Source organism: Oncorhynchus mykiss, chromosome 10 (genome assembly GCF_013265735.2).
Source record: "Oncorhynchus mykiss isolate Arlee chromosome 10, USDA_OmykA_1.1, whole genome shotgun sequence".
In the NCBI taxonomy this organism is placed as follows: domain Eukaryota; kingdom Metazoa; phylum Chordata; class Actinopteri; order Salmoniformes; family Salmonidae; genus Oncorhynchus; species Oncorhynchus mykiss.
The window spans coordinates 17,659,706-17,679,270 of record NC_048574.1 but is presented as its reverse complement, the minus strand read 5'-3'; the positions used below and the strand labels follow the sequence as shown (position 1 = coordinate 17,679,270).

Genomic DNA, 19,565 nt, shown 5'->3' with positions numbered 1-19,565 from the left:
CAGCCAGATTACTCCATAGAAATCCCCAACATTGTACCTTTTCTCTTCTTCAAGCTGATTGGCTAGCTCTACTTTGTCCTTCTGAGTGCTGGCCAACAGAGTTTTGACTTGATGGAGGTTGCTCTCCGTCTCTGTGACATACTGTAACCAGAGAAAACAAACAATATCAGTGATGAAGTGTACCATGCCATCACCGAGAGTGATTTGACAGTAAGTAGACAAACACTTACCCCTACTAATTTAGGCCTGGTTCACATGTACAGTGACAGAAACATTGATTAAATGAATCATGTTTTCATTGTCAAGTTGAGTAGATTTCTTTGTCAAGTCTGTAGATTATACAATAAGGGTCGGTTTTCCGGGACAAGTTTAGTCCTGGACCAAAAAAGCCCTTTCAATGGAGAATTACTTGATGCAAATCCTCAGGCGAACAAGAGCACATTGGAGATGCTTTCTTGACAGGTAAGTAGCGCTGTGAGTCTGGTAAGCAACACTTAGTACACTAAGTGTGTGTGTGCCAAGGATTTACAGCACACACTACTACAATAGCATTCTTTCATTGGAACATCACCATTGAGAATGCTTTTAAGTCCTGGACTATGCTTAATGTACAGCTTAATGTACAGTACACATTCATACTGTGTGTCTGACTGATATGGGAAAAATCTGTCTGTGGCCTTGAGCGAGGAACTTAACCCTAATTGCTGCTGTAAGTCATTCTGGATGTAAATTTAAATATGCACTTGCTTTTCTCTTATTGCAGTCAAGAGCCCAGCCATTGACTCATCAATATGGGCAGACTAATGGCAGACTAATTTAGGACATTTCCCTGGCTGAGCCACAGAGTGGGTGACAGCATGCAGTGACAGTTACAGCATGCATCTGAAATGGTACCCTATTCCCTTTGTAGTGCACTATGTAGGGGAAATGATGCCATTTCAAATACCCGTCACTGCACACAACATACTCGCACCCATAGGTCTCTGGTGTAACGTAATGCACTATATAGAGGATATGGGGCCTTTTGGAAGCAGCCACACTGTCATCACTGTACCGTCGTTATCCCACATTCTGAACAAAACAATCTTTGTCGGGCCAACCTACATTATATAACAACATGCTGGTCCCAGATCTCTTTGTGGTGTGCTGCCAATTCCTATGGCCAATGTGCAATAGCAGCTCAAACAGATCTGGAATCAGACTCAACATGCAGTGGCCCCTGGGAAGAGTAGCTGCTGTTGCTAATGTAACATCTAATGGGGATCTGAATAAACCAATAGACCAATTTTCCTTGTAAGGCAAAAAAAACATTCTTCCAGCGTTCTGTTTCACACAGTCATCACAGTTTTATTGTTTTTGTGAATCACGTAAAAGAAAGGTTTGTGTGGCATGCTATTTAATGCTTTGCAATTGCCACTGTCTTGCTATGGTCTTTCTAGGGAAAAATAGGAAGTTCTCGAAACTTTCTAGTGAAATAAATGCTAGTTTATTTCCTAGCCGTGTGCCTTTGACACAGCATGGTGAGAGACATAAACTTTGGTATGGCTAGCCCAAGGCCAAGATCCTCTTTCTTTCCGCTATAAACACTGTCACCTGATTGGTTGAGCACTGGACTTACTTCCCTTGGCCACATTCATTTTGCATCGCGGGTGGGCGGAGTTTGCACATTTTAACCCGTTCCATTAGTGAACTTGCCAACCACCTAGGGCAATGCAAAACGAGTGTGCACCTTGTCTAGCAAAGAGACATCATGGAAGATAACATTCCACTTTGAATTGCTTCATGAATTTGAGGCTCGGGCTTGTTTATGAACGATGCAGATCTCCAGGCGAACCATTATTCACAGTCTAGTACATCTATGAGTCTAGTAAACAAGGCTAAGTACAGTATAGACTAAGTAAATGTGTATGTGTGTGTGTTGATTTATTTGCTTGCATGAGTATGAACATGTTTGTATGTGTGTGTACTGTACATGTGTAAATGTGTACATGTACATGCAGACATTTGTGTGTCAGTTAGTTCCAGGGATGTACAGCATTACACACCTGCTCCACTACACCAAACTATTTTCAGTCCAAATAAATCCAAAACAGACTGGCACTCAGGCTACTGCCTACCTGCAGGTGCTGGGCCTTGAGGGCGTTGAGCTCCTTCTCTACCTCACAGATGTGGCTGGTGGCCTTGGCCACCTCGGCCCGCTCCAGGTCCCGCTCGGCCAGCAGCTGCTCGATGTGCTGCTGTTTCTCCTTCAGTGCCTCCTGCAGCGCAGTGGTGCCAGAGATCTTGCGGGCATAGCGCGACGACGTCTCCGTGAGCTATGGAGGGGGAGTGAGGTGGTGGGGGAAGGAGGTGGCAGAATGAGAGAATAATGGAGTGAGAGAAGGAGGAAGTGAGGAAAAAACAGAGGAAAGGAGGCAGAGAAGGAGATAGGATTAGAGGAAATGTGTCTTGTAGCATTACACATGAACAAATAGATACATACTCAATTAAAAACACAAGGAAAAGGAGTGCTTACATTACCAAATCACATAAGTTCTTTTCATTCTGCATGGATCAGTGCTTTCATGATATGGTTGGATTATTATTTCATTCAGGTTGAGGGCTTTAATTTAGTCTTGGAGCATTAGAAAAACAAAGTAGGAGAAAACTAAACATAAATACAGGTCTGCACCATGGGTGGGCAACATATGACACCATGCCGGATCCGGCCCACAAGCCAATAAAATGGTAGATGTCTGTGGATTCCTTTTTTTTAATATATATTTTTTTTTTTATTTACATTATTTTGGATTAAAAAATGACTTGAAGTTGACACTTGAAGGTCTAAAGCAAAATAGAAAGTATGTAGACATGATAATACATATATTTTTCCCACCCGCAAATTACTTTGATGAACCAAGTCCCGATATGGTCCTCGAACCAGAATTGCCTACCCCCGGCCTAGACACGTGATTTGAACAGATCTGCATTGTCATCAAAATAGTATTTAGGGAGTAAGTGAAGAAGGGGACAGATGAAGGGCCAAACTGGGTCCCCCAGGGGCATGTTCACACACACACATCTGAGGCAACGAAAGGTATAGTGACAGTGTGACTACAGCAGACTCTGTTTGATGACAATAGAGAAGGTGTGTCTGTATTGTACATCAGCCCTAGGGCAAGCACTAAGATGACCGCCTGAGTGAGAGCATGCCAGACAGTTATAATTAGAGCGTCCTAATGCTGGCTGATGGGAAACGGTTAATTAACCCAATGTGCTACATGCACATCCTATGCCTACTCTTCCAAATATGTCACCTGACTGACAGGAGGGGGAGGGGATTCAGAGTACACAGAGACATTTTCATGAATACTCATAAGATACCAATACTAACTCTTTGTTTCTCTTGTGTATGTATGTGCTGTTCCTCAATAGCCAACGTGTTTTTAGTATTCTATGTAATGTGTCTACTGCGTTCATCTGTGATTTTTTTCTCTTAACATCTTTCTCTTTGGCCAAATACCATATGTATCTTGTTTCATGTATTGCATGTCTCCTTTGTCTTTCATGCAAACACCCCTCTTTGTCCTCTCTAAATCTCTCTAAATCTTTTTCTCTCTGTCTGTCTCTTCCTTTCAGTCTGTTTGTGTGTGTCAGATTTCTGAGGGTCTGCAAAAATGTGGAGAAAGCAGTTAAACACTTGTCCTATAAGACACTTTGGGATCGTTGTCCTCTCTGATCAAGAACCTAGGAGAAGTTTTTAATGAATGTGCACATACAAGCCCATTAGTCGTGCAGTTATAGTCATGAAAATACATTGGTGTGTGTGTGTATGTATGCATGTGTATCTCTCACCAGGCCAGTGCGGCTTGGCCGTCCGCCCACCGAGGAAGCCACAGAGCTAACAGAGCTGATGGATGAACTGCTGGGGCTGTGGGCTAGCGACGACACCCCCATGGCCATCCGCTTGCTCTTCTTGGTCTTGGCTGGGCTGGTGGAGGGGAAGCCGATGCGGATCACCTTGTGGATGGGTGCGAACAGGCCAAACCTGGGCGGACACTGGAAGTACCTGGGTTAGAGGAGAGGAGAAATCTCTGTACCAATTTATTTGGATAGTCCATCTGTAGACTATCAGTAACATTTCAACTAACTATCTACTAACCCTAACCTTAACCCTTAGTTTAACCATTATTCTAAACCTAGCTCTAACCGTAGGTAGGTAGTACACTTTTTGGAAAAATACCATTGGAAACACATACACTACCAGTCAAAAGTTTTAGAACACCTACTCATTCAAGGGTTTTTCTTAATTTTTTACTGTTGTCTGAATTGTAGAATAATAGTGAAGACACCAAAACTATGAAATAACACATATGGAATCATGTAGTAACCAAAAAAGTGTTAAACAAATCAAAATATTTGAGATTCTTCAAAAAGCCACCCTTTGCCTTGATGACAGTTTTGCACTCTTGGGATTTTCTCAACCAACTTCATGAGGTAGTCACCTGGAATGTATTTAAATTAATAACAGGCGTGCCTTCTTAAAGGTTCATTTGTGGAATTTCTTTCCTTTTTAATGCGTTTGAGCCAATCAGTTATATTGTGACAAGGTAGAGGGTATACAGAAGATAGCCCTATTTGGTGAAAGACCAAGTCCTTATTATGGACAGAACACCTCAAATAAGCAAAGATAAATTACAGTCCATCATTACTTTAAGACATGAAGGTCAGTCAATACGGAACATTTCAAGAACTTTGAACGTTTCTTCAAGTGCAGTCACAAAAAACAAAGCGCTATGATGAAACTGGCTCTCATGAGGACCACCACAGGAATGGAAGATCCAGAGTTACCTCTGCTGCAGAGGATACGTTCATTAGAATTACCAGCCTGAGAAATTGCAGCCCAAATAAATGCTTCACAGAGTTCATGTAACAGACACATCTCAACATCAACTGTTCAGAAGAGACTGTGTGAATCAGACCTTCATGGTCGAATTGCTGCAAAGAAACCACTACTAAAGGACACCAATAAGAAGAAGAGACTTGCTTGGGCCAAGAAACACCAGAAATGGACATTAGACCGGTGGAAATTTGTCCTTTGGTCTGGATTCCAAATTGGAGATTTTTGGTTCCAACCACCGTGTCATTGTGAGACGCGGTGTGGGTGAACAGATGATCTTTGCATGTGTATTTCCCAACGTAAAGCATGGAGGAGGAGGTGTTATGGTGTGGGGGTGCTTTGCTGGTGACACTGTCTGGGATTTATTTAGAATTCAAGGCACACTTAACCAGCATGGCTACCACAGCATTCTGCAGCGATACGCCATCCCATCTGGTTTGGGCTATCATTTGTTTTTCAACAGGACAATGACCCAACACACCTTCCGGCTGTGTAAGTGCTATTTTACCAAGAAGGAGAGTGATGGAGTGCTGCATCAGATGACCTGGCCTCCACAATCCCCTGACCTCAACCAAATTGAGATGGTTTGGGATGAGTCTGACCACAGAGTGAAGGAAAAGCAGCCAACTCCCTAACATATGTAGGAACTCCTTCCAGACTGTTGGAAAAGCATTCCAGGTGAAGCTGGTTGAGAGAATGCCAAGAGTGAGCAAAGCTGTCATCAAGGCATTAAGAAGGAAAGAAATTCCACAAATGAACGTTTAAGAAGGCACACACCAGTTAATTGAAATACATTCCAGGTGACTACTTCATGAAGCTGGTTGAGAGAATGCCAAGAGTGTGCAAAGCTGTCATCAAGGCAAAGGGTGGCTATTTGAAGAATCTCAAATATAAAATATATTTTGATTTGTTTAACACTTTTTTGGTTACGACATGACTCCATATGTGTTATTTCATAGTTTTGATGTAGTCACTATTATTTTACAATATAAAAAATAGTAAAAATAAAGAAAAACCCTTGAATGAGTAAAACTTTTGACCGGTAGTGTATTACTAAAATGTAAACTTGTGTACTTGCTACGTCTCGACCACTACCTCCGGAGGTAGCGCACGACACCTGCCCGACAGTTGCCCCCCTTGAAGCAGGGTAGTGTAAACAGAATTGTCTAGTTGAGCCAACAGCCCTACAGTAAAAATGGTAATAGCAGAGCAATGTTTTTGAAACATTTGAAATGTATAGACATTTTCCTAATATTTGAGACTTGTTTTATTAAGTTTTTACCTGAAATTGCAGTAACAGCCTGATATAGTCTGAAATTGTTGCAGTAACTGCCGGCTGCACTGAGCCACATAAAACTATGGAAGCCCATCCCCATCACCAAAAACATGTCAAATGATCATACAAATAGTCATATTATGTGGTGATTTCAGAGGTGGCACGACAGGTCCCAGAGAGGTGGCACGACAGGTCCCAGAGAGGTGGCACGACAGGTCCCAGAGAGGTGGCACGACAGGTCCCAGAGAGGTGGCACGACAGGTCCCAGAGAGGTGGCACGACAGGTCCCAGAGAGGTGGCACGACAGGTCCCAGAGAGGTGGCACGACAGGTCCCAGAGAGGTGGCACGACAGGTCCCAGAGAGGTGGTACGACAGGTCCCAGAGAGGTGGCACGACAGGTCCCAGAGAGGTGGCACGACAGGTCCCAGAGAGGTGGCACGACAGGTGCCAGAGAGGTGGCACGACAGGTGCCAGAGAGGTGGCACGACAGGTCCCAGAGAGGTGGCACGACAGATCCCAGAGAAGTGGGGGGCAAATTATTTTCCTGGGGCCCAGAGTTTTTCCTGATCTGGTAGTAGGCTACCCTGACCAACTCTGGATCCTAGTGGTAGCGTATGACATTGTAATAAATCAGCTGTAAAAAAAAAACATTATATGGGCTATGATGGGAACAGATTATTTTTCTAATCAGGCCATATGGTAAAAAAAAAAAAAAAGTCCTGGAAAAACTCCTGGCCCTAGGGAGAATGAAAAATCAGAACCCTTTACACAGACAAAGAGACAAAAACTACAATTGGACAAAAACTAACAGGTTTCAGCTTGCTGTATGCAGACTTGCATCGTGTAGGCCTTTCCATTTGTAATTACAAATATTCTCATACAGTATGTCATCATGTTTGTGTTGATTGATTCATTCCAGTCAATCATTTTGGATTAAAAAGGCCTAGGTAGCCTAGCCACCCGAAATATGAATATAAATCAAATTTGATCAAATTCTAATTTTCTCAGAACACAAATATATGTGGCCTATTTTACACTATAAATATATAGCTTAGGCTATAAAAACATGACGTTACATTTTCCCTGGCTGAGATGTGAGCAAAGCGCATACTGTAGGCTTCTCTAGGCTACCTGCAGCTGTGGTTGTTATCAGTAGGCTACCGTTGATCAGACTGAAGCACAGACTAACTGTGCATGTTGACAAATCATGAGGCTTAAATTTTAAAATGTTTTTGCAGCGGGTATGGGTTTCCATATAAAACAGCTTGTTGTGGTGAATTCACTTATACCGTATTGTGGCATTTATAATATACTACTGTAAAATGCGTTGCAATGTGATTTGTGACAAGTCATGTCTAGTCGTTGTCGAGTATTCCCTTACATCAACAGGTATTTTATTAGAAATCAGTCACTTTGAGGGCGGAAACCATGCTTCTGGTTAAGTGAGTTGCAATATTTGCAGTGGTAAAATCTTTCAAAAGCAGGTTTCAATAAATCAAATATGAAAGTGGAGGGAACTGGAGCATTGTTCCGCTAGTTTATGCCTGCACAGCTACTGTTCCATCTCAAAACAGAATGTGACATTCATTTTGTAATTAGAAGAAGAGTGAAGCCATATTCTGTTTGCACGGCGATTCATGTTTTCACCATTTTGAAAATAATTCAGTTTAATATTGTGTTACAGAGGGGAGCGCCTAGCTCTAATGGTCTACCATACAGAAGAATTGCAGCTAAAATTAGAACAATGCCGTCTTGTCTGACACTAAACCACACATAATTGATTTTTGAAGACACTACTAAGCCTACAGCTAGATCTGCCAGACAGGTGTATGTGTGTGGGGGGGGTTTGTGTGTGTGCATGTGAGAGTGTGTGTGTGTGTGTGTGTAGGACAGAAAAGGAGAGAGTGAGAGACAGAAAAATAGAAATAAAGAATGAAAGAGAATGATAAAGGGGGAATAGAGGAGGAATACAGAGAGAGCTTACAGCAGAGATCCAGCAAGCGAATGAGAGAGTGCACACATGCAAGGGAGTTAAATCAAGCAGGAGGGAGATAAAGAGAGACAGACAGACATAGACATAGAGAAAAAGAGGGAGAGAGAGAGAGCGAGGCAGAGAGAGAGATGGGTGACAGATGCTGTATACCTGGTTCCAGCCACTGCACCGTCGTTCTTCCCCAGGGGCTCGTCCAACTCCACGCCGCACCACTCACCCTTGGCAAAGTCAGTCTCCCCCACGTAGCGCACCACTCCTGTCTTAGTGCCCCCCACCTGACAAGACAAAGGAGCATGGTGAACAAGTGCAACATCTTGGTAATGATCATGTCCAAAATGCACTGCATAGTAAGAGAAAATATAGAAAAACTGCAAATGCGGTTGTCACAACTTCCGCTGAAGTTGGTGCCTCTTCTTGTTTGGGCGGCGTTCGGCGGTCGTCGTCACCGGCTTTCTAGCTGCCACCGATCTACGTTTCTTTTCCCATTTGTTTTGTCTTGATGGAACACACCTGGTTCCCATTTCGTTATAATTTATTCCCTATTTAACCCTCTAGTTCCCACATGGTTTTGTGCGTGTAGTGTAGTGTAGTGTTCAAGACTTCTGTGAGCTGGTGTGTTGCCCTGCGTGGATATATTATTTGTTTCTTTTCGAGTAAAGTACGTCTTTTACTCAGTTCTATGTCCTGCGCCTGATTCCGTCCTACCCGCTGCACATTGACATTTGACAGCGGTGTACGTGAGGTTGTCTTTCTTTTTCTTTTTGCGTGTTTGTTTTTGGCATATGTGGCCCCCAAATGTTGTATAGTTTAAAAAAAAGTATTATAGTGTGCAGCATACTTTTCCTTCTTCTCATAAGCAACTGTGGTAAAGATTACAGGTTTAAAAATAAGGTATGTATACCACAAAAAAGGTAACAATAACCAATAGGCTACTTTCAGTGACAATGGAGTCTTGCCATTTTAGGTGGAAGCGGAGTGTTATGCATTAATACTGTATCCCATAGTGACACTAAAGGACGTCAACACTTAAGGGTGAAATCAGACAGGCATCTTAGTGTCGTGAGGGGAGACTTCGGCGTTGACAACTCGGAGGTGACAATGGAGCGCATGACTGGAAAAGCTGACATGGCCTACATTCGGGTGCCTGAAAAGAGGTCACAGCCAGTTACACTAGTGTGATCAGACAGACTGAGGGATAGACAGAGAGCAGGTTCAGGGGGTTTGAGAAACACAAAGACCACCATGCTACTTTGGGGGTGATCAGTCTCGGCTCAGTGCTGAGTCTCTCCCATGCCGTAACACAAATGACTTCACCTCTAAATTATGCATTGAACGCACCACCACCAAGGGATGCAAATGCAGTAACAGTTACAAAATATTGCAGCTGAGAATGGAAATGGCCAGTTCAAGTGTTTAGACATGATAATCTGAAAACATAAACCCTACTGCTTTATCATTTCTTTCAATTAAATGTTCAATAAATGTGTAATTAGACAACCTCAACGTGCCTTCAGACTGAGTCATCTCTTCCCCATCTCTGCCCCAGGAGGGTCAGGAGCAGGAATGGATAGAAGAACAGGAAAGATGATAAAGAAACGTATTCCCGTATTCACTAGGATCACATTTCTCAAGTAAACCGCCCAACCCTGATTACCCAAAACAATAACCTAACAAACAACCAACAATCATTGTCCTAGAGGCCAAACAATGACATCTATGCCAGCGTGTATCTCTTACTCAAAGCCCTGCAAGGAGCAGGACAATGAAATTGAGTCTAAATTCACGTGTGTGTGGTTTTAATCTGATGGCAAAAGCTGGTAAAGCTTTCACTCTCTTTTCAATCCCCCATAGGACTTTCACAGCCATATTGTTTCACTTCTGACTGTGAGGATATATTTTTCCAAACAGAAACTTTCTGTCCAAAAATGATGCAGAAAAATGTATCCATGCTTTTGTCACTTCTAGGTTAGACTACTACATTGCTCTACTTTCCGGCTACCCGGATAAAGCACTAAATAAACTTCAGTTAGTGCTAAATTCGGCTGCAAGAATCCTGACTAGAACCAACAAATTTGAACATATTACTCCAGTGCTGGCCTCCCTACACTGGCTTCCTGTCAAGGCAAGGGCTGATTTCAAGGTTTTACTGCTAACCTACAAAGCATTACATGGGCTTGCTCCTACCTATCTCTCTGATTTGGTCCTGCCGTACATACCTAAACGTACGCTACGGTCACAAGACGCAGGCCTCCTAATTGTCCCTAGAATTTCTAACCAAACAGCTGGAGGCAGGGCTTTCTCCTATAGAGCTCCATTTTTATGGAATGGTTTGCCTATCCATGTGAGACGCAGACTCGGTCTCATCCTTTAAGTCTTTACTGAAGACTCATCTCTTCAGTGGGTCATATGATTGAGTGTAGTCTGGCCCAGGAGTGAGAAGGTGAACAGAAAGGCTCTGGAGCAACGAACTGCCCTTGCTGTCTCTGCCTGGCCGGTTCCCCTCTTTCCACTGGGATTCTCTGCCTCTAACCCTATTACAGGGGCTGAGTCACTGGCTTACTGGGGCTCTTTCATACCGTTCCTAAGAGGGGTGCGTCACTTGAGTGGGTTGAGTCACTGATGTGATCTTCCTGTCTGGGTTGGCGCCCCCCCTTGGGTTGTGCCGTGGCAAAGATCTTTGTGGGCTATACTCGGCCTTGTCTCAGGATGGTAAGTTGGTGATTGAAGATATCCCTCTAGTGGTGTGGGGGCTGTGCTTTGGCAAAGTGGGTGGGGTTATATCCTTCCTGTTTGGCCCTGTCCGGGGGTGTCGTCGGATGGGGCCACGGGGTCTCCTGACCCCTCCTGTCTCAGCCTCCAGTATTTATGCTACAGTAGTTTATGTGTCGGGGGGCTAGGGTCAGTTTGTTATATCTGGAGTACTTCTCTTGTTCTATCCGGTGTCCTGTGTGAATTTAAGTAAGCTCTCTCTAATTCTCTCTCTCTCTCTTTCTTTCTCTCTCTCGGAAGACCTGAGCCCTTAGGACCATGCCTCAGGACTACCTGACATGATGACTCCTTGCTGTCCCCAGTCCACCTGGCCGTGCTGCTGCTCCAGTTTCAACTGTTCTGCCTTATTATTGGACCATGCTGGTCATTTATGAACATTTGAACATCTTGGCCATGTTCTGTTATAATCTCCACCCGGCACAGCCAGAAGAGGACTGGCCACCCCACATAGCCTGGTTCCTCTCCAGGTTTCTTCCTAGGTTTTGGCCTTTCTAGGGAGTTTTTCCTAGCCACCATGCTTCTACACCTGCACTGCTTGCTGTTTGGGGTTTTAGGCTGGGTTTCTGTACAGCACTTTGAGATATCAGCTGATGTACGAAGGGCTATATAAATACATTTGATTTGAGTATGAGATAACACAAAAAAGGAAAATAACAAAAGAGATACTGAGATATTGCTTCACAAGGCTTACAGTGCCCTGTGAAAGTATTCACACCCCTTTACTTTTTCCACTTTTTGTTGTGTTACAGCCTGAAGTGTAAATGTATTAAAATGAAATGTGTCATTGATTAACACACAATACACCCAGAATGTCAAAGTAGAAATGAAAAGCCTTGAGTCAATAAGTATTCAACCCCTTTCTTATGGCAAGCCAAAATATGCTTAACAAATCGTATCATAAGTGGCAAGGTCTCATTCTTTGTTCAATAAAAGTTGTTAACATGATTTTTTAATGACTACCTCATCTCTATACCCCACATACAATTATCTGTAACGTCCCTCAATCGAGCAGTGAATTTCAAGGAAAGGTTCAACCACAAAGACCAGGGAGATTTTCCAACGCCTAGCAAAGAAGGGCACCGATTGGTTGATTTGAAAAAAAGAAAAAAAAAAAGCATGGTGAAGTTATTAATTAGGCTTTGGATGGTGTATCAATACACCCAGTCACTACAAACTCAGTTCCCAGAGAGGAAGAGAACTGCTCAGGGATTTCACCATGAGGCCAAAGGTGATTTTAAAACAGTTTCAGTCTGATTTCCAACAGACACTGGGAGTCGAATTCACCTTTCAGCAGGACAATAACCTAAACCGCATGGACATCTCTACACTGGAGTTGCTTACCAAGATGACATTGAATGTTCCCGAGTGACCTAGTTACAGTTTTGACTTAAATCGGCTTGAAAATGTATGGCAAGACTTGAAAATGACTGTCTAGCAATGATCAACAATCAACTTGACAGAGTTTGAAGTATTTTATCCCGGAGTGCAAAGCTCTTAGAGACTTACCCAAAAAGACTCAGCTGTAATCGCCACCAAAGATGCTTCTACAAAGTATTGACTCAGGGCTGTAAATAGTTATGTAAATTAGATTTTTCTGTATTTCATTTTCAATAAATTTGTAAAGATTTCTAAAAACATGTTTTCACTTTTTCGTTATGGGGTATTGCGTGTTGATCTTTAAACACATTTTTTTTATCCATTTTGAATTCAGGCTGTAACACAACATGTGTAACAAGTCAAGGGGTATGAATACTTTCTGAAAGCACTGTATATACTGGGAAAAATGAGCTCCAAATCACAATTTGGTAACACTTCCTATTGATACCATCTTCATATGTATTATAATAATTGAGCTATACATAATAATGCATTATAAGGCTGTATAATGCCTTATGAAGCAAAATGTTATAATGCCCTCACGCTGTTCTCATCACGTTGTAACGCAATATAAAGAGGAAGAGGGAATTCACAGGGAATGACATTCACAATCATATAAATAATACTAGTTTTTTGTGTGTGAATGTAGTAGCCTAGAGAGGGAAAATGTCTGTCACTGAAATGAGTTGGGGAGAACAGCTCTTTGTTCAATTCACAACATCTGACTCATGACTACTGCCCCAGTGTTTGGAATCACATCTTCTCCAGACTGATCCCGAAACACAGAGGCCTTTTTGTGAGTGGGTTAGAGAAGAACCTACTGTAATTGCCTTAATGGAAAGAGCAAAACTTATTTACAGCACACTGCCCTTATGGATAACATGTCATTGTCAGCACAGGGCAGTTTTTTCCAGTGGATTACAAGTTTGTATTCATCAAATGCATACAAATCAGTTGCACTGTTTCAAGAGCTAACTGCAGATGTTTGAGGTTGAAAACTGCAAAATTAATGTTGAGGATTATGAATTGATCGATAAATAAATGTTAATAATAATAATACATTTTTAAAGATAGAGTGATAGTCATCAACAGTGCCCATGTGAGTCAAAACAGGTTGAATATGTGATGAATGCCACTCTATCACATCCACAGTAAATCACTGAAAACAGTGACGCACATATATATCACATATGGTGCGCATTTGTATGTGAAATACGAGTACTGTCACTGGAACATCCTCACTTCCTTGCTTCCTGCCTCCGAGAAGAGAAGCTCCAACTTGACAATGCAGACGGACACATTCATCACCCGTGAATCTACAAAGAGATAACAAAAACACTCCCAAAGAATGTCCAGTCCTTTCCTCCTAACTCAGGTTGTTTACGTAAACCTGTACGCACTGCGTCCAAAACACCCTTCACGCCAAGGAAAATATACTACATGAAACAGACCACAACCTAGCTTGTCAAAACACAAGGAGAAGACCTCAGTTTCAAAATAGTAGATGTTGCTGGTTCGCCGTTATGAGTGTTCCCTGGCGTTCCAGAACTTCCATCCCTAACCCGTCCATTTCCATGGACTTGGATGAGAAAACCATGATGGAAAACAGTGAGGCAGTCTGAAAGCAGAAAGGTAAAACACAGTAGTGGGCGGCTTGTGGTGCAGGTTGGATGGATGGATTCACATATTACAGCCTGAGTGTGCCTGCCAGCAGTCCCAAGACATAGAGTCGGCAACATATGCACTTGGCTACTGCTTTCTCGAACTTCCTGTTTATCTGGAAGTTGGCCTGAGACATGACTCAGAGCAACTCCGCTTTAATGCCAAGACACAGAGAGCTTCACCAGAGCATTAGGCTCTGATATTTTTTTATCTATGATTTCAAATGCAGGTTAGACAGATATCTTAGCCCTTATGCTAGTCTCTCTTAAGACATCATATTGAGGATGTGTAAGACCAGTCCTATGAAACAGTTAGTTTGCCTCACAGGTCAAATAATGATAAAGGAAGTTAACTATCAGAAATTATTCACACGCCTTGACGTTTTCCACATTTCGTTGTGTTACAGCCTGAATATCAAATGGATTAAATTGAGATTACCCCAATACCCCATAATGTCAAAGTGGGGTTATGTTTTTAGAATGTCTTGAGTCAATAAGTACTCAACCCCTTTGACATGGCAAGCCTAAATACATTTAGGAATAAAACATTTGCTTAACAAGATACATAATAAGTTGCATGGACTCACTCTGTGTGCAATAATAGTGAGTGTTTAACATGATTTTTGAATGACTACCTCACTCAAGTGTTTTAGTACTATATCTCCTGACACATTAATGAAAATAATCATGGCCTCTAAACCTTCAAGCTGCATACTGGACTCTATTCCAACTAAACTACTGAAAGAGCTGTTTCATGTGCTTGGCCCTCCTATGTTGACCATTATAAACAGCTCTCTATCCACATGATGTTTACCAAACTCAGGGGGTGCGTCACTTGAGTGGGTTGAGTCACTGACGTGATCTTCCTGTCCGGGTTGGCGCCCCCCCTTGGGTAGTGCAGTGGCGGAGATCTTTGTGGGCTATACTTGACCTTGTCTCAGGATGGTAAGTTGATGGTTGAAGATATCCCTCTAGTGGTGTGGGGGCTGTGCTTTGGCAAAGTGGGTGGGGTTATATCCTGCCTGTTTGGCACTGTCCGGGGGTATCGTCGGATGGGGCCACAGTGTCTCCCGACCCCTCCTGTCTCAGCCTCCAGTATTTATGCTGCAGTAGTTTATGTGTCGGGGGACTAGGGTCAGTCTGTTATATCTGGACTACTTCTCCTGTCTTATCCGGTGTCCTGTGTGAATTTAAGTATGCTCTCTCTCTTTCTTTCTCTCTCCCGGAGGACCTGAGCCCTAGGACCATGCCACAGGACTACCTGGCCTGATGACTCCTTGCTGTCCCCAGTCCACCTGGTCGTGCTGCTGCTCCAGTTTCAACTGTACTGCCAGCGGCTATGGAACCCTAATCTGTTCACCGGACATGCTACCTGTCCCAGACCTGCTGTTTTCAACTCTCTAGAGACAGCAAGAGTGGTAAAGATACTCTGAATGGTCAGCTATGAAAAGCCAACTGACATTTACTCCTGAGATGCTGACCTGTTGCACCCGACAACCACTGATTATTATTATTTGACCCTGCTCGTCATCTGTGAACATTTGAACATCTTGGCCATGTTCTGTTATAATCTCCACCCGGCACAGCCAGAAGAGGACTGGCCACCCCTCATAGACTGGTTCCTCTCTAGGTTTCTTCCTAGGTTCTGGCCTTTCTAGGGAGTTTTTCCTAGCCACCGTGCTTCTACACCTGCATTTCTTGCTGTTTGGGGTTTTAGGCTGGGTTTCTGTACAGCACTTTGTGACATCAGCTGATGTAAGAAGGGCTTTATAAATACATTTGATCTGTACCCCACACGTACAATGATCTGTAAGGTCCCTCAGTAGAGCAGTAAGTTTCTAACATGAATTCAACCACAAAGACCAGGGAGGTGTTCTAATGCCTCGCAAAGAAGAGCACCTATTTGGGAGACAGGGTTTTTAAAAAAGCAGACATTGAATATCCCTTTGAGCATGGTGAAGTTATTAATCAAGCTTTGGATGGTGTAGCAATACACCCAGTCATGACAAAGACATAGGCGTCCTTCCTAACTCAGTTGCCGGAGAGGAAGGAAGCCGCTCAGGGTTTTTAACGTTGACATTTTTACTTTCTTTTTTGACATATTGTGTGTACAAAATCTCTATGTAATCAATTTTAAAATCAGGCTGTAACACAAAACGTGGAAAAAGTGAGGAATGTGAATACTTTTTGAAGGCACTGTATGTGTGGGGTATGGCTGTGAGATTTTCACCCCACGTCAATTTGACATTTTTGGATCCTAGTGAAGTGACCCTTAAGGATGTATTGTTTGGAGTCCAGATGGACAAAGCAATATGAGGAATTAGATTGCATCCAGTTTAAATTACATTGAGTTGTCCTTGGTGTAGAGCAGCACAGTCAGTCATGGAAATAGGATACCCGGGAGCAGCGCTGGGAATTCTACAGGAATAATCTTATTTAACAAAAACATTTTTTAGGGGGTAGATCGGCTTTAATATTGCAGATAGATTGTAGCTTCCATCAATGTAATTGTCTGCATCACTTCCAATCCCCCATATATTTTTTTGCAAATATATATATACTGTAAATTTATACATACATACATACACTCCTGTTCAAAAGTTTGGGGTCACTTAGAAATGTCCTTGTTATTGACAGAAAAGCATTTTTTTGTCCATTAAAATAACATACAATTGATCAGAAATACAGTGTCGACATTGTTACTGTTGTAAATTACTATTGTAGCTGTAATCTGTGATTTTCAATGGAATATCTACATAGGCGTACAGAGGCCCATTATCAGCAACCGTCACTCCTGTGTTCCAATGGCACATTGTGTTAGCTAATCCAAGTTTATAATTTTAAAAAGGCTAATTGATCATTAGAAAACCCTTTTGAAATTAATTAAGGCTATTCCATGTGAGAAATTGCCAAGAAACTAAAGATCTCATACAATGCTGTGAAATACTCCCTTCACAGAACAGTGCAAACTGGCACTAACCAGAATTTAAAGAGGAGTGGGAGGCCTCGGTGCACAACTGAGCAAGAGGACAAGTCCACTAGAGTGTCTCGTCAACAGTGAATTGGCAACTCCGGGATGCTGGCCTTCTAGGATCCCGGAGTCACCTCTTCACTGTTGACGTTGAGACTGGTGTTTTGCGGGTCCTATTTAATGAAGCTGCCAGTTGAGGAATTGAGGGGTCTGTTTCTCAAACTAGACAATAATGTACTTGTCCTCTTGCTCAGTTGTGCACTGGGGCCTCCCACTCATCTGTCTATTCTGGTTAGGGCCAGTTTGCGCTGTTCTGTGAAGGGAGTAGTACACAGCGTTGTACGAAATCTTCAGTTTCTTGGCAATTTCTCGCATGAAGTATCTATCATTTCTCAGAATAAGGATAGACTGACTTGTTTCAGAAGAAAGTTCTTCGTTTCTGGCCATTTTGAGCCTGTAATCGAACCCACAAATGCTGATGCTCCAGATACTCAACTAGTCTAAAGGCCAGTTTTATTCCTTCTTTAATCAGAACAACAGTTTTCAGCTGTGCTAACATAATTGCAAAATGGTTTTCTAATGATCAATTAGCCTTTTAAAATTATAAACTTGGATTAGCTAACACATTGGAACACAGGAGTGATGGTTGCTGATAATGGGCCTCTGTACACCTGTGTAGATATTCCATTAAAAATCAGCTGTTTCCAGCTTACAATATTAACAATGTATACACTCTATTTATGATTGATTTGATGTTATTTTAATGGATAAAAAAATGTGCTTTTCTTTCAAAAACAAGGATATTCCTAAGTGACCCCAAACTTTTGAAAGGTAGTGTAGTGCATCCCTATAAAATATATGTTCCTTTATTACTTTCTAACACTACCACCCTCCCCTAATTGGAGTAAACTAGTGAAGAACAACACTTAGGCTTCTACTTCCAGCTTATACATACTATATACATTTTACGGGCACAGTCTATTTTACAATAGTGTCACACCCTGGTCGAAGTATTTTGTGTTTATCTTTATTTATTTGGTCAGGCCAGGGTGTGGCATGGGTTTTTGTAGGTGGTGTGTATGTATGGGGATTGTAGCTAGTGGGGTGTTCTAGCTAAGTCTATGGCTGTCTGAAGTGGTTCTCAATCAGAGGCAGGTGTTTATCGTTGTCTCTGATTGGGAACCATATTTAGGCAGCCATATTCTTTGAGTTTGTCGTGGGTGATTGTCCTTATGTCATTGTTCTGTGTTAGGTTACACAAGTATAGGCTGTTTCGGTTTTCGTTAAGTTTATTGTTTTGATAGTGTTTGTGTTTAGTGTGTTACTTCATTAAACATGGATTGCAATAGACACGCCGCATTTTGGTCCGTCTCTCCTTCTCATCAAGAAAACCGTTACAAATAGTTGTATTTTGTTTGTTTTTACTCCTGTCCTTCCTCTAACGTCAACCTCTCCCATTGATTTCTTTCACAAAAGTTCTGAAGCTATATACATTTTACAGACACAGTATGTTTTACATTAGTTACCTTGTTGTTATTAGTTGTTATTTTTCCCAACCTTCAGCTCCATTCAACCCCTCCCATCAATCTCTTGACACCATCCATATTGGATTTCTATTTGACATATATGTTTCCACTGTGCTGTGCTGTTTCACAAAAGTTCTGAACCTTTCTATTCCTATCATTTCTACAGATTGTTAAAAAAAAAAAGTATTATATTATTGATCGATTAACTATGACTTTTCAGATCACCCAGTAGTGCTATCTGCAGAGTCAACTCCAGGTAAATGTTGTAATTCTTCAGCCAGTCCTGGACCTGTGACAAAAAACAAGCTACATATGGACAATACTAAAACAAATGATGAAATGATTCTGTCTCTTCACAGCAAATCTGCAGAGCTGGGAAGGTTGTATCCCCCATATTTATAACAGTCTATTTGTTGCAAAAATGTTGTATAATAATTTAAATTGAAAAATGTAATGTTTTGCATCCGGTGTCGTTTTGCATATCAGTTCATGTGCCATGGAATCGGTACTTCGAAAATCTCTGCTCAACTATTTTGCGATCTACATGGCACAGCTGTCAATTTTTTGGTCCTTAAATGAAACTGGTATACTTTATTTATCACAATTTTCTTTAACCAATTCTGGTCTTTAATGCAGGGCTGACAGACAAGTTCCCTATTTTTCCCCCTTCCACTTCCATTTTTGCTGTAATGCTGCAATTAATTGGTTTTTAATTTTTTGAGTAGAGCAGACATTTCCATTTATTTTTGTTGTGTGATATAACTCCACCAGTACTATTTATGATATGATTTACAAATATTATATTTTTTTTTTTGTTTAAAAATAATGTTTATTAGTATACTATATTAGTCACTATTAGTTTATTTGAGTTTAACCACAATATTTGTTGTATTATTTATTCTGTTTTTTTCTGGTCGATTAAATTGAAATTGCAACCAACTTTCTATGGCTTGTTTTAAAAATAGCAATATGAGATTATTTCCTTTTCAAATAACTGAAAGTGTGAGGTTGTAATCTGAATAAAGAAAAAAGGCCATTCTTGGACATAGGGTGAGACATTCTTATTAATTTGCTAGAGAACCAGTTTGAATTTAAGTATAACTTTTGTATGA

At 41.7% G+C, this 19,565-nt stretch overlaps 1 protein-coding gene across 6 annotated transcripts in view; it reads right to left on the bottom strand.

The window, feature by feature from the left end:
• clip2 (CAP-GLY domain containing linker protein 2) overlaps positions 1–19,565 on the bottom strand; it is a 65,396-nt gene that overhangs the window by 16,243 nt on the left and 29,588 nt on the right. For all 6 annotated transcript variants that reach the window (XM_036989823.1, XM_021617636.2, XM_021617635.2 and 3 more), the window contains exons 4-7: positions 8,300–8,424; positions 3,835–4,048; positions 2,118–2,315; positions 38–141 (exon numbers count right to left, since the gene is read on the bottom strand). In XM_036989823.1, the coding sequence (XP_036845718.1) occupies positions 38–141; positions 2,118–2,315; positions 3,835–4,048; positions 8,300–8,424 (641 nt within the window). The remainder of the gene's footprint in view (positions 1–37; positions 142–2,117; positions 2,316–3,834; positions 4,049–8,299; positions 8,425–19,565) is intronic.